The 24,133-nt window shown below is 39.3% G+C and overlaps 1 protein-coding gene across 1 annotated transcript in view; it reads right to left on the bottom strand.

The window, feature by feature from the left end:
- CHD7 (chromodomain helicase DNA binding protein 7) overlaps positions 1-24,133 on the bottom strand; it is a 129,962-nt gene that overhangs the window by 40,525 nt on the left and 65,304 nt on the right. The window contains exons 3-6 of the mRNA XM_083884904.1: positions 18,853-19,274; positions 9,635-9,770; positions 6,142-6,279; positions 4,999-5,064 (exon numbers count right to left, since the gene is read on the bottom strand). Of these exons, the coding sequence (XP_083741030.1) occupies positions 4,999-5,064; positions 6,142-6,279; positions 9,635-9,770; positions 18,853-19,274 (762 nt within the window). The remainder of the gene's footprint in view (positions 1-4,998; positions 5,065-6,141; positions 6,280-9,634; positions 9,771-18,852; positions 19,275-24,133) is intronic.

Genomic DNA, 24,133 nt, shown 5'->3' with positions numbered 1-24,133 from the left:
TAAAAGAAAAGAAATGTTGAAACATGAATTAAATCTCTAAACAGCCCAAATTAGTAAACAATTTAAAAACTATCTGAGATATGGACTATGGTCCCCACACAGAGACAGAAGTGGAGGTGCAGGAAAAGGTTTGTGGGGGAGGACATGGGTGAGGAGTTTCCTCCAGCTGCTTACCCAAGTACATACTGCACTGCTTACTACAACTTCCAAGACATGAATCATTTGAACTCCTCCCTAACCACATGCAGCTTCATTCACAACCTCACCCCAAATCTGGCTTTCTGCCAAACCCACAGTGTTAAGTAGAAGCCAAGTGTACCATTTTCTCAGGCAGCAGCCAATTAGCAACTGCACTCCTGAATGCCATATGTATTATTTTTGGCTGGCTCATGGCAACTTTACATTGTGGGTTTTGTAATGTTTTAAAAAAAGAGTTTTAAAAGGGGTTTATTCCTCCATATAGTTAATAACTCCAAACAAAAAGCCATATAAAACTAAACCTTATACCTCTGCTAGAATTGTAGTGCATCAGTGTTCATGGCTTTAGCTTTACTCAATGGTGCAATTAAATTCACTCAGGCAAGATGTCTCACATACAGAGCAGCCAAATTAAATTAACACCCAAAAAACTACATTTAAAGCAAGGTTAAAGTTGTGACATAAACCAGCAAAACCAAGGGCATTCAGTGCTAAGGGTTGAGCTACCCTTAACTCACCCCTGGTGCCAAAGTATTGCATAACATATGGCATGTAATACTTTGTTGAATTACTCCTTAACCCAGCCATAGGACAAACTAAGGACAGTGCACCAGGCACACATTTAGAATTCAGTTTATGTCACAACATTAGTGGTTTGTTTTTACTAATGAACTTCAGGAAAATTTTAAACAGAGCAGCATTTTCTGGTTCCTACATTTCATCAGGAACAGCATCATCTGTAATAAATACTGTATGTACAGCATTAAACAGGCAAAACTGTTGATTGCTGTATAAATGAACATTTTCGTATTGTTATATATATAGATATATTTTTATTTATTCATTTATTTATTTTAAAGATAGATATAGATATATATACACACACGTTCAAGAGGGACTACTCTGAAACTTGATTGTCATCTTTGGTTGCTGTTCAGATTTTACCTCCAGAGCAGTGCAATTAAAGAACAACAGCAGCAGCTGCATTAAACTGTATTCTAGCGCAGTGAGGTTCCTGCATTCCCAGTCCCTGATTCACACAGTATTCCTTTGCTTCCTGACTAGCAAGGGAGTTTCAGTTTAGCATTTATATCATTCCAGTACAGTCTGTTTCTATTCCTCCCTAGAGAGAGAAGCAACACCAGATTCCACCTATTTCTCCCTAAAGAAATGGAAGAAGATTACTGGTGCTACTTCTTCATCTTCTTGAATCTTTCATCAAAGAAGATACGCTCTCCAAACCATCCTATAAACCCAAACATAGGGAAGAAACTTCTCTGACACTTACAAAGACACTGTTAAAGGAAGAAATCTGAAGACCATCAAGATTTTTTTTTTAAACAAAAAAATTTAGAAAAGTCTTTCTCAAGATGATATTAATATTTAGAGATCAAAACTGCATCGAAAAAAGAAGCTGGAGATCACATTATCTGAACCTATTCACTGCCCTGAGGCAAAATTAGTCTTTAAGAAGTCAACCCTAATTTTAAGACATTAACTTCTTTTATTATCTAAAATGTATTACAGCCAAGTCTCTTTGATTAGTGTTAAACTAGAATCCTTTGAGATCTATCAGTATTACAGTGACAACATCATTAAACACCTTTACACAGAGGTTTCATATTAACCAACTTCACTCCCCTCAGCAGTAATTCAGTCAAACATATTTTCTGTCAGCTGCCAACTTAATAACAATAATTTACAATGCAGATCTTGATAAATTCTGTAACTCTCATGAGTAAACCACACTTTTGTATTGTCTAATAGGTAATAACTGGTCTATGTTATTAGGTGCTCTATGAGAGTGCATCAAAGATTCACCTAAACAAAAAGTACTTCAGAAAAAATATTTTTTAAATCTCTGTTTGGCATTCAGCATTTAAGTCCTCCTTCCAAAATTTAATAAAATTAAAACTGTCAGCACTCAAGCAGAGGATAACAATACATCACTTTAGGGTAAATGAGACAGCAGCTTATGCCTCTGATGTCACTGTGCACTCCTCACTACCTGTACATTTACATTAACCAGGTAAAAAGGTGAGATAGAACATTTATGCAAAATTCTCCCCAAACTTATTACACAGACATCCTAAAATAACACATGCCAGATTTGGGCAATGCAGGACACTTCAAATTATCACTTCCAGGTGTGACCAGGATCTGATTCACAGTCTCTGCAGATAATTAAGAAATAAATGACCCCTTCATTCAAACAAATACTTAAAAGCACAAAATCTTGTATGCCATTGCCACAGAGGTGATGCAGTAACACTGCTAATGCAAAAGTTAGTTGTGTAAGTCACTCAGGTGTAGACAAAAGCTTGGGGGGAAAAAAAAAAGCCAAAAAAACCCCAACAAACCAAGAAAAACCTAAGGGAAAAAAACCCCACACATGAAAAAACCCTAAACTACCACAACTATCAACTACCAGAAAAATACCAGACAGGACACATTATAATAACAGATGCAAAGCAACACACAAAACCCAACCACTTCAATTGATACACAGCATAAACTGTAAACTGATCAGTTTGAGGAAGAGATGTAGGTATTGTACACATTTCAATTAATTCTAATTCCACATGTACTAGTAGGCAAAGAGTCATTCACATGTGTAACATGCAGGTACAAGATTCTACAGACTCCCTATCCTTACATAATATGTGCTATTTCTGCTGGATAGTATAATCAGATCTACCTATTCCTTTTCAAAGTTAAGAAGCAGGAATTAAAAGGAGACTGAATGAAAAATTTCAACATCCAAATTCATCAGATTTGGGAAGAGAATCTTACATGTACTTAAATGCTTTCTCCAAGAAGAAAAGAGTATTCAAGGGAATTCAACATTCCACATTAAGAACAACTGTGAAAAAAAAGAAAAAACCACTGACTTTTTTACTTCAAACAGGAACTCAGTTCTACCTTTGACTCTGTACGTTTCAAAGATGGCTGCAAGAACAGCGCTACATCCTATCTGGTAACTCCAGAACTAGACTAAGGCTATTTCTCAGAAAACCAGCATGATTTTATGATAAAAATACTGCTCCAAAAGTGTAATCATTATCTAATGTCCTTTACTTGAATGCAACATCTTTGTTACAACCTAATCCACTGAAAGGTTTCCTAGTGAAGCCTCTCCTCATGTTTATTTTATGCACTGGTCCTGATCGCTGCAATTTTACTTTGATTAGTAATCTAACAACCAGGGTTTTGATGACGTTAGTAAGAGTGTAAAAGACCTTTAATAAAAGCACAGTTGGATACTTCAGATGTTAAATATTAACATCCTGAAATCCATTTTTTTTTTTTAAATTTGGAGAAGAGGGCTGGGGAGAAGAGCAGAGAAAGAAGAGACACCCCTCAAACCTGTAAATACAATCCATAAAAAACATTAAAGAAAAAGCTCAAAATAGAGCTTGCCTCCAGCAGAGCTTGCAATCAAAGACATGTAGGCACCAGACCAACCACTTCCCACAAACTGCAGCAAAATACACACTCCCCATGAGTAATCACACCTTTGTTTGCAGGGGAGAGGAAGAAGGGAAGAATAATTGGTGAAAAACAGCTTCTCATGTAAAGACATTTATGAAAGGACCACATTCTCTTCTCCTGCCTAGTAGACCATCAGGACAAGTAAATGCTCACTTTATATTACCTCAAGTTTATCTGAAAAATAAGCCTATGATTTGAAACACAAAACACAGGTCTAGACTTAAAAATCAAACAGGAAAAAACCTCCAAAAAGCCTTAGAAGCTTATGCTATGTAAGATGCATAAACAGGTCAGATTGAATCACAGGCACTCATAACATTAAATGAATGTAGGTTTACAAAACTGTTAATCATGTTAGGACAGTAGTAATAAAATTGAATACACACACTCTACACCCCACCCAAGAAAACAAAACAAAAACTCAAAAACAAACCCCAAAGCACCATGACATTAAAAAAAAAAAATCCATGAATAAAGGCAAATTTCCTTTCTCCAATTTGAAAATTAACACTGAGGCAAAGATGAATTGCTGGTTAACAAAGATCAATATGATGCTGTATCTGTCTAAGTCAGGCAGTTTTCTGTCCAACTGTAGTACAGGTAAGAAAATTAGCTCCACAAAAGAGTCTATGAATATACTCATGCCCTTTTTCAAGTAAGTCCTTTTCTACTTCCTTCTCAAGAGTTCTAATACTTTGGAAGTGCAAAGGCCAATCAAGTTGTGAAGCAGATTAGAAAAATCTGTAAGAAAATAAGAACTTAACTAGGAACCAGGGCAGAATTATAAGGGAAACCACACTGAATTTGAGTGTTTCTTTCACCATCTTAGCATAGTGACAAGGAAGATATTCATCACCTGTTTATGCATCATACTTGGTCACATATGAATTTGTTTCAGCTGCTAAGCCCAACTGCCATCAAAAGATGCAAAAATCATGGGCAAGGGTTTTTGCTTATTAGAAAAGGCAGAAATTTGGAGTACAGGAAAGCTCTCTCATTTCTCAAACTCCTATGAATACCATTCTGAAGAGCACCACAGATTTCACCCAGGCATGTGTATATTTGCAAAAATCAAAATTTTCATCCAAAAAAAGCAAGAAACAAATAAAAGATTAAACAAACTTTTGTGTATGTCTATCAAAAAACATGTTGCATACCATCTGAATACACTTTCAGGGAACCTCCTCTATTCAACAGAACAGGTTTTTAATTGTGAATATCCAAGGTATTTTAAGAACTTCATAAGGGTTTCAGCAGAAATATGCTTAGCCTATATAAAAATGTGGGGGGGAAGGAGATTTGCTTTACCTTTTTCTTGACTAAACGGCTACTCATGATCTTCTCCACAATGGGACCTTCAGCATCAGCAGATTCCTACATCAAAAATAGCATACAAGAGTTATGGGAGTGCATCTTTGTTAAAGACTTCCTGTATTAGAAAAACTTCAAAATAAATTTTTGTAACAGAAGCTTAATAACAAGAGGACATTCTCCCCCTAGCATGAGAACTTTGAGGATTCAGAGAGATTTAATACCATAATAAACAATGGAAGGATACTTGTTTAAGCCCATTATTGAGACCTAGTGCAATTCCAGCTCTCAGTTAAGAAGGCTGACATGCACAGATAAACAGATGTAACAACATGAGCAGTTCCCCTGTCCTAAAATAATACATGCTTTCAGCACCATACAGTCTAAACAGCAGATGATGTTCAGAAGCTCTAGTTGGCTGTGCAGGTGTCCACACGATCTCTCTCAAAACTGCCTGCAATTCTCTATTACATTAATTCACCGCTACAACGGGAGGCAAACCATCCCAATTCTCCTTCTGATAAGACACAATTAACAATGGAGATCACATACAATATTTCGCAAGGCTTAACAAACTGCCAAATGAAATACCAAAGAACATGTATATATTATCCAATAGGTCATCAGTTAAATGAAGTAGTTCTTTGAAAAAGCACTACAAAACAAGGAGATTGTTACAACAGTCATTCCTGCAGTATTACCCCTCATCTTATTCAGACTATTTTATCCATCATTTACATTGCACAGAGAATAAAGTGTGCCCTGCTGAGTACTACAAGGCAGTAATTTCATAAAGGAGTTCTTATGGTGCCTAGCAGCAGGGGACAAGCTTGAGTGGTTTATTAAAGTCACAGAAGCCAGACCACTGAATTCTGAAGTACATTCTAGATTCCTAGCAGTACAGTTTAGGTTCCTTTTAGCTAAAGACCACTAATTTCAAAGAACTCAGCTTGAACTTTCAAGCTGTATATCATCAGCTTGCAAACAAAGCCATGAGTTGATATATTCTTAAGAAGGTAAAAACTAATGCCTTCTGGCACACTCTATCAATCATGTATGAACATCATTCAGAAAAAGGGCCCGTATTTGATCTCTGAATGCTGCAGTTATGGCCACCTTTCCGGTCCGTTCATATCTGACCTGTTGCTCTGACTGAGAAGTATTTGAAGGAGAGTCTCTTCCAGCAGCATCAGCATCATCAGCCTCCTCATCTGAAATCTTGAACTCCAGGTCTTCAGTATAACGCTTCCTCTTCACCTGCCTGCTGGAGCGTCGTTTCTGAATAGAAAACATTCATATTTTTCAGGAGAAACAAAACTGATAAGAAGCAGAATAACTGAGAAAATTTCTCTGTGTGTCTTAAATACAGTAGTGTGCAGTAAATGCTGTAATTGCTACAACACCCTGGTAGAAATAGTGGACTCGGGACACTACTATTCTGAATTCCTGCCTATTAGTCATTCTTAAATTCTGTAAGCAAAAAAACAACAAAAACCTAAAATGAAACAAAAAACCAACTACAAACAAAAAAGCCTTTATGCTTGTTCCAAGGTGGAAAGTGGGAGGGAGGAGGGGGCATTTTTTTCACTTTTTTAAACATTAGTAAAACAACATTAAAAAATTAGGAAGCCTATCTCAGAAAGCAATTAAAACCCCAGAAGCTGCACCTCCCCATTCACATCTGTAACAAACTTTGACAGATGGCCAATGCAGGAGCCAAACACCACCTTTCCACAGCATGGCCCACTGTGTTGCTAAGCAGTGACAACACACTTTCTTCCTCTCCCTATCCGCCCAGTTGTACTGGGATTATCTTGTAGGGGAAACACAATGAAATACGATTTCCTCACTTCACTGACCCAGCACTGCTCAGAAAGGCATCCTGCAGCACAGCATGGGAAAAGACCCCAAGCTAATAGAGGAGAATGGAAAACTTGAACCACCCCAAATTGAAAACATGATTTCTGTGGTTCTATACCCTCACCACCAGGATGAGAGAAAGCTTCAGTAAAATTGCACAAAACAATCTGTAAAATATAAAAGCACGCATTTGACAGAATTTGCAACTTGATGCTCAGTGCTGAATACTTTTTCAACAATAAAATTCAACTTCCTAGATAGTCTGCATCAGGTTATATATTTGAAAAACTGGAAGCATATGTTATCGGAGGCAACTGTCAACTGAGCATCAAATATCTTAATGGAGTAACGTATATATTAAAATTATGTTGAATATCAATTGTTAAAAAAAACCCCCACCTTAATGTCTAGATACACTGTTTATTTATATATTTTACACTACTTATTTATACATTTTTCTCAGCTACCGCACACCTTCACTGATACATGCAAATACTTTTGTAGCCTGTTTAACAGACTTACACCCCTGAGTCTCTCAATATACATGGACAAAGTCAAACACTTTCAGATAGCTAATCATACTTTTAAAAGCATCAACCTGATGCACTTCACAAAATTACAAGTTATCTAACTAAAAATGAAAATTTTGAGCAAAGGTTAAGCTTACATCACCCTTTTAAACAACAGTGATGTGACTTCTACCTTTAACACAGTAACTTATGGGGGTTTCCACAAAACAATATTTTTATACTTCGAAATAGATAACACTTGACAAATTTGCATCTTGATTTACATGATCACTGATGGGAAAAATACCAATCTTCTTATGACTCTGTAAGTAAGTCTAACCATAAATTTTGGTGCCAAAAAATCTCTTCTTCCATTTCTCTAACAGAAAAAATACTTAAAACATAATGGTAGCCTTTATTTGATATTTTTTTGACTTGATGAATTTCCTGTTTCCTCTTACATTCATATGTGGTTTTGCAACTGTTTGTTATGCACTGTTGACAGAAAGTACACATATATTTACCTGCATCAGATTACCTTTAACTCATTAACTGATCTACAGGTAGGAAGGTGAGTAATAGGTTTGGTAATGGAATATAAAAAATCTGCATGATAACACACAAAGGCCAGCATTCCTCTTCTTTAAAGAAAACAATGCATCCCTCTGCATTACATAGTATCTCTTCAGAAGGCTCAGGATTTAACACTAAGAATGTTTTAGACAACTGAGTAACACCAATCTCGGTTGAGAAGTGAGCAACAAGTTTATTAACTGTAGCTGTTAACCACTACACTGGAATAGCAATACAAGAACCTTTTCCTAAGTTCAAGCAAAGAAGTGCAAGTGCAGTACAACATGCACAGTACAAGAAAGTATTAAGAAACAAAAAGTTTCCTGAAATACTTTGTTACATTTCATTAAAAAGTGCTGCAAGTGCCCTGGTACTTCTATTTACTAAAAAACAAACATAAGGCTTATCCCCCAATTATGTTTGACAAAGGGAAAGTCTTTGTTCCACTAGACTGAAAACAAACAAACCATGCAGAGATGTTGAATTGTAAATGGAAAATAATCACCTACAAATTCACCTGAAAAACCCATCCAAAGCCCTGAAGTTTCTTAATCTTTTGCCAGTGCCATTGATCAGGCTGGCAGAGATTTGCAGCACAGAACAGGAAACAATTCTTCAAACATTTTAATATCTGCATGGTTTAATTCAACCTCTCAAATTCAGAATACATAGTCTGAAGGAGTCGGGAAGAACACACTCTTCTGCTGCTTCTTTCGTTTTTAATTAGCATATACTAAATTGCTCACATTTAATTATTTACTATATTCTTCTTGAAAATAGTGTGAGGAAGGGCATAAACCATGCTTTTGTAGGACAACTTGTTTACCAAAGTCTTCACCAGGCTACTTTGACCATTCTCAGCTGATCATTGGTCTGAACATCTCTCATAACCAAAAGCAACCCATCCACCACCTGACGTGCAACGGAGAAATGCAGTGGATTTCATGTACACTGGTATGATACATAGAGTCTCATACTTTCTCCACCACAATTTGTCCCCCACCTCTTCACGAGGAGATTCTTATTTTTAACTCTAAACACTGCCAGCAGAAGCAAGCCAGGAGCTGACCACTTCTTAACATGCCCAATGACAGAGTACCCAAAACTTGTCATATATGCTACTCTATTTCCAGATTTGCTTTACGTGAAACCAAGTTTGCACAGAAGGCAATAGGAGTGAAGTGGTCAAGAGAAATTAATCAGTGTGAGCCCATGACTGGTAGTCCTGCAAAAAAAGCCCTTCATCCTCTAAAGCAGTGTAGTAGCTACAAGTGCCTGCCATGCATGTTTCCAACCCTCTGCTTTGTCATGTCTCACTCTTGATTTCAGAAGATTTGCAAAGCCAATGCAAGAATAAACACGGAGCTTATAAGCAAGACCTTGTAATTGTGCATTAAGTCTACAGAACAGAACATTCAGTATCATAACTGCAACAGTAATCAAAGAGAATGTGTGAAAAGTCAGCAGCATCATACACATATCTGCAAGTAACAAGACTGTAAAGCAAAATTATGATGAAAAATACTTGTTTTTGTAAAATATTCACCACTGTGACTTTAATTTCTCACCTTCTTTGTAAACAACACAGAAATTATCCGAACACCTTTATCTCTGTAACAAAGATTATGAGAACTATTGTTTTATGATTCTAAGTTGTCAAAGCCTACAATGAACTTCAACAATAGCATTACCTGAACCCCTGGATCATCTTCATCTTCAGGATGAGGTGATGGTGGTGGAGTTTTTTCCAAATCTGAGTTTTCAGAACCTTCCTTTCCCTTGTTAACCTTTTTCTTCGCAGCACTGGCTTCTGAATCTTGCTTTTTGCTATTGAAACAGAGGTATTTATAATCAGTATTTGTAGAAAAATGTAAGCAGGAGGTGCTTAAAAAACCCAGTTGGATCCATGAGATGTTTCTTTTGAGTGACTTATTTTCAACAGCCTTTCTTAAGAATTTCATGATGCATGGGCCATCACTACACATGCCTTAACAACAGACACCTCACTTCTTTCCTTCAAGACCTTAGACAGCGACACTCAAAGTGTACTCAACAAGATACTAAAAATGAGATGGGAAAGGAAGACCTGCTCTCTTTAGAGCTTGCACTTTCTGAAAGAGGTGTTTGGACAACCTGACACATGAGAACAGAAACAGGATTATGCATGTGCTTGTCTTATATTAATCGTGCAGCCCAGGTAAGCAGAACCACAGTAAGCACTACCAAAACAAAGGACTGAATTCATCTTCTTCTATAATCCCCACTATTTCCAAGCAGGAAATGCACTTTAGTGTCAGAACTGAGGGGCATTCATACAGCCTCAATGCATGCAACTGCAGCTTGTACAGGGGGAAAAAATACCCAGCTAGTATCTCAGCATCTACACAATACTAGAAAGCTATATCCACCTACTATAATATTTTGAGGCTTGTTGCCTTCCTCCCCCATGGAAATGTTCATCACCTGAAGAGCTGGGACTGCATCTCTCCAGCTGCACTCAGAGGCTTGGAAATGGGTGAAGACACGTATGTACCAAAATACATCTTTAAATACACTGTCACCAAATCACAAACTGAGATGATCTGCAGCATGGCAGGGGTGAAATTTTTAAATGGCACCAAAAATCGATGGTAGAAGTTAGTATTTTAAAGCACATTTAGCCTTTGGGTCTGAGGCAGGTTTTTACTAGTTTTTCGTGGTCAGGTGCCAGCAGCCCACTACCAATGTGAGGGGTTTGCTAAGGGAAGTTGCTGACAGCAGAGCAGAGCTGTGTGCTGGTACCTGACACACGGGAAGCACAGGTCACCAAGCACTATATCAGACACTTTTATATAGCTTCTGCATTCCCATCACTTTAATTTCATACCTGAGAGACTGCCCGGGGTTTGTTTTTTCTTCATCATCTTCATTTGTAATTTCTCATTTAAACATCAGCTTTAAGTTTGTTCAATTTGATCAACACATTAGCCCACCAAAAGTGTACTTTGGAGCTGTAATTTAAATTTTTCCAATACAGCCACATGTCTCTTCAGGATTGCAACAACTCAGCTACAGAGCTATTTTCTCCTTGCAGCCTATGCTTAAACTAACACTGATTTTCAAGTTTAAAAAAAAAAAAAAAATTACACATGAAAAGACTGTTACTTTTGAGCACAGATTTGTATTATTGCAAAAATGTCTCTACTCAGCCCTAGTGAAGCCATATCTGGAGTATTGTGTCCAGTTCTGGACTGCAGTGAAACAAAGACAAGGAGATAGTGGAGAGGATACAGAGGAGAGGCACAATGATGATTAGGGGTCTGGAGCATCTCTCTTATGAGGAGAGGCTGTGGGAGCTGGGCCTGTTTAAAGAGAAGACTGAGAGTAGATGACCTACAGAGGTCACTTCCATTCCTAAAATTTCTGTGATTCATTAATGTATATAAGTATCTCAATAGCAGGAATCCAGAGGATGGTGTCAGACTCCCTTCGGTGGTGCACAGTGACAGGACAGGGAGCAATGGCCAGAAACAAAACCAGAATTTCCACCTCAACATGAGGAAGAACTTCTGTACATTGGGGGTGGCAGAGCACTGGAACAGCTGCCCAGGGAGGGCAGAGTCTCTCTCTCTGGAGACGTTCAAAATCCACCTGGATTTTGATCCCCTTCCTGTGTCACCTGCTCTGCCTGACTCTGCCTTGGCAGGGGGCTTGGATGAGATGATCTCCAGAGGTGCCTTCCAACCCTGTGATCCTGTGAAATTGACAGGACTCGACACAGCTCAAAAGAAGCCCACCTTAACATGCGACAATTAAAAAAAAAAAAAAAAAAAAAAAAAAAAAAAAAAAAACAGAAAGGCAAGGGGGAGGGTGAGGGGCAGAGCTGGCACGGCGGGAGGAGCGCGGGCAGAGGGCGAGCCCCGAGAGGCGGCGGGGCCGGGCAGCGCGTCCCTCCCTCCCTCCCTCCCTCGCTCGCTCGGTGCCCGGCGGGCTCCCCTCCCCGCCTCCCTCCCTCCCCGCCGGCGCTTGTTTCCGCTCTGGCTGCCACCAATGGCACAAAAAGCCGCAGCTGAAGCGGGGCCCCCTTCGCCTTTTCATCCGCGCGCCGAGAGCGCTGGCGTCGCCCCGGCAACCCGCGGCCACGTGACCAGCACCTGCTCCGCTGGCCGGCGGCCACCGCGCGCTGCCATCTGCTTCCCTCAATCAGCGCCCGCCGCTCCCGGCACCTGCGCGCCGCACGCACACACACACACACACACACACACACACACCGCCTCCCGGCAAACACCGCCGAACCGCTCCCGAAAACGCCGCCCAAAAGCCGAACGCCGACAAAACAAACGCAAAACCCCGCTCGGCGCGTTTCTGGCGCTGGGTTCAATGAAGGCGCAGACCGCCGCCAGGTGAAGCGCGCTGAGGGCCCGGCGCCTCTCCCCCCTGAGCCCCGGAAAGCCGAGCGGGCCGCGCAATTAAAGCTCAGCCGCCGTGCCGTGCCCCCGGTGCACGGCCGCCTGTGAATAACAGGCTTAAAGCCGGGAAGAATAGCCTGGGCCGGGCGGGATAAAGCAGCAGCCTGCTGAAAGGCCGGGCAGCGCTAACGAGGGCCCGCCGAGCCGCGCTCCCGGGCGGGCAGACAAAGAGCCGGCGCTGCCCGACACGGGCTCCTCTCTGCCCTCCCGGAGACCTTCCTCTCCCCGAGCCGTGACTACTTCATGACCTGTATCCACCCCCGAGCCCTCCGCCTCGCTGTACACAGCCAATCTCGGCAGCGGAGACGCGCTCGAAGCGATTCGGACAAAGTTTCGAATCGCTTCCCTTTCCAGAGCAGTTATAAACACACACGTGGAAAGAGCCACCAACTTGGGGAGAACAAAGCCCGTACGCAGCTCCACCGGGAATTTTAAGTTCTAAATTCAGCAACAAAATTTTTAGAATTTTTAAATGCACAGCTACAACTTCTTTGAAGGGAAGAAAAAAAAAAAAAAGTGAAGTAGAAATAGAAGAACAGCACCACCCCTATAAACGCGGGGACACAGTGCTTCCCAGTGCATCACACACGCAGGAGCTTCATCTGGCCAGTGAGAACATCAGCTTCCTTGCATTATCAGCAACTGCTCTTCATCCTCCCACAGAGCCAGTGTGATTTGTTCCTGACAATTAAATGTACCCACTTTTGACTCAGCCTTTGCACTTTCCAGCGGATCACACTCAGGCAATCCAGGAACAGCACTAGCCTGGAACAGAATTGCCTTTCCACATGAAGAACAGGCAGGTACTTGGAAATTGTTCTCAGACTCTGCCATCAGGTCTCCCTGTCAGTGCTCAACACTGGATGCACATGATTAGTACTTTCCAAGTCCGGCAACAAGGAAAGTAAACTGTAACACACACATTTAGACAAATATCTCTCATATTTGTTTTTACACGTGCATGAATGGAAAATTTAGCCAAGGCCCACTAGCAACAAGGTAAGTGTCCAGTCCCAAAACAAGAACTATAAATCTAGGACAAACTGGAGCAGTATTTGCCACACACAAAACTTTGCGATATTTAAAAACTGTCAGTTAAACTCGTCCCTCAATTCAAGTGATATAAATACAGGCATTTCAGACTAGATGTTTTACAATCTCGCTGTCCAATATGACTTTCTGATTTCATCCTCTTAGCCCTGAGGACTGCACACCATATTGACCAAAGGGGATGAGTAGGAAGACAACCTGCAGAAGGTCAAACAAGCAAACAACATGAAGAAAAAGAGGTTGAATAGGAAAAGAGTAACTAGGACAACTGAAAAGAGAGCTTGATTTACAGTTTGAGAAAGATATACAAACTACAACAAAGTGTTTTGTGTTAGCTCAGCAGCCCCCAAGAGAGCAGGATGAAGCTCCAGAAACTTACAGGGGCAAACCATCTGACTCAAAAATGACCCCAAAATCATGACATGCTTTGCAGGATTAAGAAGGGAATTAGCCCATATGTTTACTCTGTGTAACTACTTCACCTGATCTGGGTAACTGATACATCTGTTTATTAGTATAATTTATGACAACTATCATGACTTGGATGATGGTTTTTCTATAATTCTATGATCTAAAGTAAGTCAGATGCATTACTGATTTTTATTTTACCATTTGGGAACACTGTCCTGTAACAGATTCATGATTAGGACCTAGCTTAGACAAACTTTACATATTCACTGTGGAGCATAAAAAACATTGAAAAACAATCCAACCTTCTCAAAATGTCAGAGATGTGAGACTTATACTTCACTGCCTTACCCAAGGAAAACAATTATTTTTTAAAGCTCCTAGTGTAATCAAAACAACTTTTTTAAAAATCTGGTTTTAAGTATCACGAAAGTAGGAAAAAGAGATGACAAGGCTTTTTCCAGCCTGAAAAGTCAGCCAAATTATGAAAAAGCTTTGGTAATAGTGAAGCCTACAAGGCCTGCCCTGCAGCACAAGCAAAGGTAAATATCAGGCAGCTGGGCTGGTTCAGAAGGGAGATGAGGACAGGTGTGAACAGGAACAGCCTCAACAGACACAGGCATGGAAATCTCGCACGATTTCCTGTTCTCTCCCAAAGGCAGCCCCTTCCTGCCTTGCTCAGGATGATCTGACCTTGGGAGTGGAAACTACCACCACTGCCTCGGGACCTCTCTTCCTGTCCTCCAGCTCCCCAGGGTGCCGTGTCTTGCTGTCCGCCCCGCTCCCCCACGCAGCAGCCTCTTCCCACTTCCGTGGCCAGGAGCCATCCCCTTTCCGATACAACAAACAGCCCAACCGTGCGCCAAAAAAGCCCTTCTCCACCTCCCTCTAAAAACCTTCATTATGCTCATGTTTAGCACTCCCCTTGTAAGCAACAAGCCACTCATCCTACACTGTGTCCCAGGCTGCTGCTCAGAGTGCGAGGAATATGAAGTTTTCCCTGCCACAGGGAGGGGAGGAAGCAGATATGAGCAGCCCCGCAAAGCACAGCACACTGCTTTGAGGAGATGGGACGAGGCAAGAGCTCCTGCAAATAGCTGCCATTTGGCCCTTGCAAATAGTTGCTGTTCCTGCCACCATAATCGGTGGCCACTCTCTAGGGTTTCATAGGAAGTGGCAGGAGAGATATCAGCTGTGCTGCAGCGTGATCTTCTCAAACAGGTGGTCCTCATCTCCTCCAGGGACAGACACAGGAGGAACAGACATCTGAGCCATGACTTTGCAATTCAGTAGGATTACTTGCCTTTCCCTGTCCCTCTGCTTTTGGAAAAATCTGCCTGCTTGCATGTGCCTGAAGCTGGCTTCATAACATTTAGACCCCATATAATACTCTGCACCCACCCAATTTAATGAAAACCCTTTACTTGTGATCCTAGGTTAACCTACATTTTGCTTTCAAACTTCACCAGTTTGGTCCACAAGAGATCTGTTATGCCAATGTTAGTTTTTTTAGCCACCACTGTATTTGTCTTTCAGTATTGGTAGGATTGGGCTAATATCTATTAAAAGTGTAATAGTACAATATTAATGTGTGATCTTTCTTTCACTGTGCAGTGTAACATACTAGCAGCCTGTTTGGGTTGTTCTTTTTTCTGTTTGAGATCCCATGACACAATTCAAACCACCATTAAATTAATCAGGTTCTTCCATTTTCCTGTCTGACTTGTCCCTCGCATGAAGGTGCATTTCAGTGAGGCAGGCTGCTTATTTTGTCACAACTTGCACCAAAGATAACAGAGATGTGAAGGATAAAATTTCTGGGGTTTTGTTTTTATTTGTTACATAAAAGGATTATACTTTTAGTTGAAATTGGAACTAAAATAACAGGGTTATGAGCTATATTAAATTACCAAATGGTTAAGATAATTAAACATCAGATTTTTTCATCCATGTGTATGCTCGTGTATGCTCTAGTACAGCCTGTGTCAAACTTAACTATTAAGGACCCATTATGCTCTATCCAAAAACTATTGCTCTTCAATAAATACTATAAAAACCATTTACCTTAGTTTCACATAATTGCAAAACTCTTCTATTGAAACTGATCATCTTACTCAGGAATGAGCACCATTAGTTACACATAGCATTTTAAGATCTAAACCACACTATTGCTTTCAATGCTTAGAAGCAAAATACTGAGGAATATAAACAGTAGCAGTAAAGAATGCCAGATACTGACTTTATCAAAATATTTTACTTCTACATAATCATCCATAATCTGTATTAACTTGCATTAATCTCACTCATCTCAGCTACTGTAATATTTCCTTTCCGGAGTTAGTGCTGCTGAAATACTGTGGCTTATATGATTAAACATTTTGACTGTTGATTTATTTAAAAACTTGATTCAGTGATCTGTCACTGGACAGGTTCCCCAGTCTCCAATGTTGCCAAAGTAAGCAAATTTGTTTCACTGATTTAAAATTCTTTGGCAGCATGGCATCCCCACACAGTTTCTGGGTTCTTCAAAGAAGCTTGATACTGAAGCTGACAAGACCACAAAATGAGAAAAACCTTGTTTTCAAGAGAGCATTTGGTAACCAGAGACACAAGCCCATTACATAGGCAAAAATAGGACCTTCTCCACACCCCTGAATAAGCATAAGGAACACAGAATGCTCTTGCTGTTACTCCAAACGTGTTTCTCTCATGGGTAAAACAACAGGGCTTAGTACTTACTAGAATACTGTAAGTCACCTAGCCAGGCAGGGACAAGAGCCATGGCATGGAAAAGAAGATAAAGACTATCCTACAAACACAATTAAGAAAGCAGTGGTCTGTTCCTTCAGAGGAAACACTGCTCCTTTAATCTGCACAGCATGTCCCAAGATTTAGAGATGTGCATAGAGGTATTCGGATTGAGTGGACAGGACAGACCAGCTCTGAGCTATGATGTCCAGACCATCAGCCATGGGTGTTTTTGAGGCAGACCCCTTCTAACCATGGTTTATCAAACAAGGCTTCAATGTAGTCAATTGAGAAGTCCTGCAGTAAAAGGCTTTTTACTTTTTGGCAGCAAAAATCTGGGAAATGCTCAATAATATTTATTATGTAGCCCGGTCAGCCTTTAAACCTGTGGGTCTAGGGAACTGGAGCACCTCACTTCAGAGGAAAAGCTGGGGAAGCTTCACCTGTTTAGCCTAGAGATGACTGGGAAGAGATCTTATCAATGCATACAAGTATCTTAGGGATAGGTGTGGAGACAAATGGGGCCAGACACTGCCCAGAGATGCCAACTGACAGGACAGTGGGTACAAACTGAAACACAGGGAGTTTCCTCTGTCTAAAAAGAAAAACTTTACCTTTAGGGTGACAGAGCACTGAACAGGCCACCCACAGGAGCTGTGGAATCTCCTTCCCTGAAGATATTAAAAATGTGCCTGGATGGACCCCATGCAACCTGCTGTAAGTGAGCCTGCTTTAGCAAGGGGGTTGAACCACACCATCTCCAGGGACCCCTTTCAACCCCAACCATTTTGTGATTCTATGAAAAGGCTATTTTAGCTGATACAGTACTTTCATTTCAAAAAGTCAAACTGGGTGATATACAACTTAAAAGATTTTCTAAGCTGTGAATTGCTGCTGTGTATGTAAACCCAATCCTTAGGACAGTCTGGTACACAGCCAAAGTAAATGCTGCAATAGGGATAGGCTGATCAACTGTAAACTACTGATCAGTTAATATAACCTGTACAAAACAAGACTTAATTTTACAAGCCAGTGTTTATAAATTCTTCAGGAAACATAATCTCTGCTAGTATAAAAACTTTTCTGTCTTGCTAAAGCAACAAGTAACATTTTACTGTCCATCCTCATTTGATACAGCTATAGAGCTGTATCAAACCTAACCAATAAAGGGTCGGTCTTGTAGAATATATGCAAAGCTGATTCATTAAGTGCATTTCTTAAACCCTAATACAAATGGATTTTGCAAACTGATTTGCATTAACCAAGTCTGGCTGTGCTTCCATCTGGAAGTTATATTTTCTAACTCTATCCATATCTCGAAAAACAGATTCAGATGTTTGGAACAAATTCAGAACAGTTGTAAGAAATTCTAGGTACAAATGAAAAAAAAATATTGAACTTTAATGTCTTTGTGGTCTCAGTTTTCTTCCAAGTAGGCATTTATAACCACGGTGTTTAGGGACTTGAAGGACAAGGAAAGAATCTGTGTTATTACCTGTGACATATTTACTCATGTGTAACAACAGTTTATTCTTTCTTGTACTACTCTGTAATGTTTAAGCCTATCCTGATAAAGGTACACGATGCTGAATGGCAAGTTAAGAAACCCAGTTAAGAAACATGGTTGAACCCTCTGGTCTAGCAACAAAGATTTTCTGCTAGGAAAATTGTCTTTATGTGAAACAGGAAAATGAATACATCCCCATGGTGAGGACACATCAATATCCATATAAAAATGCCTTTTTTACAGCAGAGCTTAGAGCCCATGAGTTGTATTAGTATAAAACAGTGTCTGTAAGGGTTGCACAGTATACAACAACATGAAGTACCTAACTTCTTTATTTACGGAAAAACATCATCAAACCATTTTACTTTGAGCCTTCATCTACAAAACCCTGCATTAATGTTGAAGCAGTTTAATTTCTCAACACAAAAACCACACACAAGGGACAGATCAGCATTAGAGGAGAAAGAGTGAGTTTTGAAATCTAACACATCCAGAAACTTTTCTGCCTTGAAAGGAAAAACTAACCTTCTGCCTTTCCAGCTTGCTTAAAATAACCATGAAGCCATAAACAGGAAAGTCAAACAAGAGAAATGTGCCCAAGCTTCTCAAAAACACGATGTTGTAGATGGTAGAAGGCAAACGACAAAACAAGATTTCCTCTCCACCCACGCCATTTAGCACAGATGCTCTAGAAATCCCACAAACACACTGTTTTTCTCTCATGACATATACAAGTTTCCTGACTTACCTAGCCTTTTTGCTGGTCTTGGGTTTTGGCGTGGTATTTTTTGCTTTCTTTTCCTTTGGCTCTTTAGGGGTCTTAGGGACTTTGGGGGTCTTGGGTTCCTTCTTTTCCTTGGGTTCTTTAGGATCCTTCGGTTCTTTTTTTGCCTTGGGCTTTTTCTTTTTCTTTTTGTCATCTTGGGAGCAATCCACTGAGTTTCTGCTTAGATTCTGGCTGTCAAGTCCCCCAGGAAAGTCTTCCTTACCAAAACCTTTACTGGGACCTTCTGCAGCAATATGATTGTTTTTCTTTTTCTTTTTCTTCTGCTGTGGCTGCGGCTCAATTGACGGCAGATAATCATCGCTTTTCACTAGCTGGGTATTCGGTCCACTAACCTGAGTCATATCCGGCACTGGTTTCTCTAAAAAGGGTTCCGACGGAGAATGCTGAGAGAGATAAATAGAAATAAAAAATTGTAGATCTGCAACTCTGATTTTTAAAACTTTGCTCTTTTGGAGCATGAGGTAATAGAGGGAGAAAATATTAAGCACAAGATTAACCTATTAACAAGAGTCAGCATATCTGAAAGACTGTGCAGTAAAACAATAAACAACAAAGCTTTTTGCAGTCAGAACAGTAGCAAAATGAACAGAGATTCTTGATATATCATGGGTAAAATTATTCTAAAGCTTGTATAAATTGGAAATATAGAAAATATTTAGTCTTCAATGCATCAATGCAAACTACTAAAGGCAATTGTTTCAGACATTTCAAAATAGTTGTTAGTAGAATGATTAACTTATTAAAAATTATTCAGCTGCACTGGAATTTTGTCCTTTGGAAAGAAAATTGTTAAAGTTTGTTTCTAGACATTTGAAGGAGAATAAAAGTATATTCACAGGCTATATTGATAAAAAAATCAATTAAGGCAATTTACATTGGTTCATCTGTGACAGGAGGTATTTTGATTAGCAAGTGAAGAATTAAGCCACTTGAAAATGTAATACAAGGTTACGTTTTATGTCCAAGATCCACTGCTTCCAGCTTGTACTCGAAACAGATTTGTTCCTGCTCCAGATTGGACAGAGAACTATGGCAAGTGCTTATGAACCTGCACAAACATCCTATTTCAAAATCTCTATAGCATATCAGGTTTACACCAAACTTATGAACTACAGGAAAACCTATATATTATTACACAAATGTTAAATGCCTAGACTAAAGTATACTGGACATATTGACAACTATTTTCACCTCAATGGTTCTGTTCTACACAAAGATCCATGAGTCTGCAGTCAAAAAATATCTAAGGTCCACCATGACTTTGCAGCAGATCAAAGCTCTGACCTGCTTCTCTCTTTCTGCCCATGGTTATAAATGCAGGATGACAGTGCTTTTCTAGAAGAAAAGTAATAGCACGACACTGTACTGATGCCTTTCTTGCACCTACATATACGATCAGACCATTTTACCTAACCTCTTTCTCTCTGTTTCTCCTCCTTTTCTGTTCCCCAAAAATTAAGTCAGGATGATTCTGACTTAATTGTGATTCAGGTGGATGAGTTCCCCATTAATCGCAGTGTCAAAGGACAGACATTTGAGATGTTGATCTGATGAATTGTGGAGAAGAAAAGTTTATAACAAATAAGAATTTTACTTCTACAAAAAGCAGTGCCAGCGTAATTGTAATATTTTTTGCATTTGCTTTTCTCCACCTTTTTTTCAAATGGTACTTACTGAGAAGCGGCAAGTGGGCAAATGAATGAGTGCAAAACCAATCCCTGAGCATAAGGAGAACTGATGGGCATATATCTACTTCAGCCACTTAGATCTAAATAGAAATGCACTTAAGATTTAGGAAACAAAATTCTCGACAATATTACATGAGAAAGTGAATGCATGCATATATTTCCAACTATATAACTTTTTCAATGTAAACAAACTCAGCCAGTGCAGTCCTAACTACTTCTGCCATTTATTCACAGTAAGATAAACTCACTGTGCACTGAACACACTCACATACTCAGAAGCAAAAGGAGCAAGACTGTCACGAAGTTAAGAATTTTTTCTGTCTGGGAGAGTTCTGAATGGTACAGGCTACATACTACATTTCTCTATTTAAAAGAAAGAGCAAGAGGGAAGCCCTGAGTGACAGACTGATGGTCTGGGTCTCTCAGCTTAACCAAGATCTTCTAAGGGTGACTTCTGCATGTTCTCTCCTCCACATGTTTATTAAGATCCTTTTTTGTGCAACAGGGTCTAAGTTGCAGTGGAAATCCAGCTCTAATGAAAACCTGATGCACTCATTGCATGAACACTGCATCAATCAGCCCCATCTCAAGACCACCTCATGGTTGGGCATCGTGAAGTATGAATCAACACCTGTTATAGAAATCTGTAGTCACCACTGGCACAATGGTACAGCTCCATGCTGGAAAGTTCACAATAACTGGGTCTCTGTATAGAAAACACTATCCCAGAAAGTAGTCAGTGGTAACAATGAGTTCTGCAGTGCACTTACACATTACATAAAATGGAGATCTTTCAAAATGTTCTGATTAGCTGTGAATTTGGTTGACTGAATTAAGTGTCTCAGATTTGTTATATGACACAGAATAAAACTGTCTTCTCTGTACCTCAGACTGTTATGTGCTTCTACTAACCATTATTTTTAGGTAGGAAAATTACAAAGATCATCTGTAAGTACTCAATATCCCTGCATTTTCAGAGCGGTACTTTTAACCTGTATTTTTGCAAAATAGTCAATATATTTTTGCCTTATCTGCTATTTTGTATCTCATGCATCCTACATTTTGCAGGAATTTCAAGTGCAAGTTTCACCAATTTTTTCACTGAGATTCCCCTACCATCCTCAGTCTTGTTTTAAAATACTGTTCACCTGCTATACATAAGATAAGAACTCCAGGGTTTTCTTTCCATTATTTGTAGATTTAGTTTTGAGCAAGTACCTTGAATTTAGCAGTACATTAATAGTTTGCCATATTAAGACACACTTTTACAATTTTCTAGAAGCTTATGTATAAGGCACAGCTTTCTAGAACAGTCAGAATCAGTAGTTTTATTTTTCTTCCTCTTATGCATATGAAACAGCCAAGCCAACAAATATTAAAACCCACAAGAAATCCAGTAATGCCCTGTACATTTAATTTTACAAAATTTTCAACATTGCAACTTCATTAGTGGCATGACCATCATTGAAATCAATATTATATTTTAAAAAGGCTTCACTATTCAAAAAAAAATGAATCCTTGCTGCCTTTGAAAGACTTGTGGGTTGTTTTTTGTTTGTTTAAGTCTGAACAACAACTTTCAGCAAAGTCATAAGCAAAGCTTTCCAAATCTTCATAAGAACAGTATCAGCCCTTCATGACTTGACATTTGCAGTTTTAATGTAAGGTCTGACCAGAAGGTAAGGCTCTGAGAATGGCAGCAATTGCTGCCACACTGTAGTACCCTGTAAAATTTCAGAAATTTTTTACCTTTCAGTAACCTTATCCACAAGAGTCATTCTCAGACTCTAAAACAACTGAAGACTATACATTAGACTAAAACAAATACTAAAAATACCCAGACTTACTGCTTTTTATTTAAAGGATCAAGTTATCTGCATTCCCAAGCATAATAATAGTATGATTTTGGTTCATATCATTCAGAACTTCTGGAATATTGAAGCTACAAAAAGACAATTCTGCCCTAATTAGACTTTGTAGGTTGTATTTGCTATTACTTGAAAAAACATTACTTTTGCAACACGCCACTCCCCTTGCAGTTTGGCACATTTTGTAATTCACTTATACATGATTTTCTAAATTGTAGCACACTTTCAAAGAAATAGCTGTGAATACTTTTATTTTTCTAGGAAGTCTGTGGCTGTACTTCTGCAATATGCTAAAACCGTTTATCCCTAACTGACAACCCCACATTGCTCCCTAGTGTGAAGCTGTGTAGGAGCAGCACAAATCTACTGAGAAGAGACTGGAAACGGCTTGAAAGATACATTTTCTTACTCCAAACCAGTCTGCTCTTTCTTAAGTAGGGAGAAAAGGAAGAACAACAGGCTTTCACTATAAATATTAGATTAAGCTTACCACAGGGAATTATTTCAAATAGTTCTACTTCTTTAAATCTAGAAAGGATTAGCTTTAGTTACAGGGTCACAATTTCTAATGCAAGAACCCCATTTTCCATTTACAGAATTTTTTTTAAAATGTATATTACAAGTTTTTATCAAAAGATTGAAAAAAATACTTCACAGAAATTGCTTTTCCTGCTGCTTTTAGTAGTAACAAAGACATAATTTAGTATGTTAGTACAGAATTTAATCTTCTATGGGAAAGAAACCACTGGAGATTAAACACAAATAGGTATTCATCCTATTTGATATTGCAGCAGAATTATTTTTGGTATTATTTGAAATAAGGTGAAAAAGGTGCTCAAAAATATTGGTGTGTTTACTAGACCCACATCTCTTTAAATCTTTTAGAGAAAAGCTGTTTTTGTAAACATTTAACAAAGAACAGATGGCCTGTTTTAATCATGTGAAAAAACCTGGAGCTCACATTAATACTCCTACCAGCGACTACTAGGGCTAGTCACCTCCCTAACCAGCAGCATGGCACAGTCTTCAGTAATTCCATTTCATTTTACAATGGACATTTTCTCATCACTTCCCACTGCTCGACGGTCAATCGATGCTATTAACATGCAATATCACAATGCAGGACACTCCTAAAGATTGCAGCTTATTAGAGCAAAACAGAAATTCTTCAAGAACTCCCAAGTGTTAAAACAATTTGTGACACAACAGGCTACACAGCATTGTCAGTAGGAGCCAACAACACACAAGGAACTAAAAAATGAAAAGACTATTAGAGAAATAGAATTGACTGTTTCTAGACTGCAAAATTTCTGGAATTCAAACCTATTTTTGAGCTTCCAAACAGGTTTCACAAAGAGTTAAAAAATTAAAACCAATTTGCCTGTGTTTCACAGCTGCTTACACTTTTAGAGTGTAAGCTCATTCTCCCCACCCAAAGCACAGAGAGCTGTCTCAAACCAGGCTGTTAACTGAAGAAGCAAATGGACAAGATGTAGGATTAATCCAGTGAGGGTGAGTGGCAGGGAGGGAGGTTAAGGAGGAGAGTTCTTCTATTGCTTGAACAAGGACTGAACCACAATCAACTGTACTGAAAGCAGCTGAGTGTCACTTCCCTAACAGCAGCAACTTGAGCCAATAGTGAGCTTTACAAAGTATGAAGCAAGAGCAGCAAAGTATGAGATGTGA

The sequence above is a fragment of the Zosterops lateralis genome (assembly GCF_965231275.1).
Source record: "Zosterops lateralis genome assembly, chromosome: 1".
In the NCBI taxonomy this organism is placed as follows: Eukaryota; Metazoa; Chordata; class Aves; order Passeriformes; family Zosteropidae; genus Zosterops; species Zosterops lateralis.
This window is presented reverse-complemented; position numbering and strand designations above follow the sequence as displayed.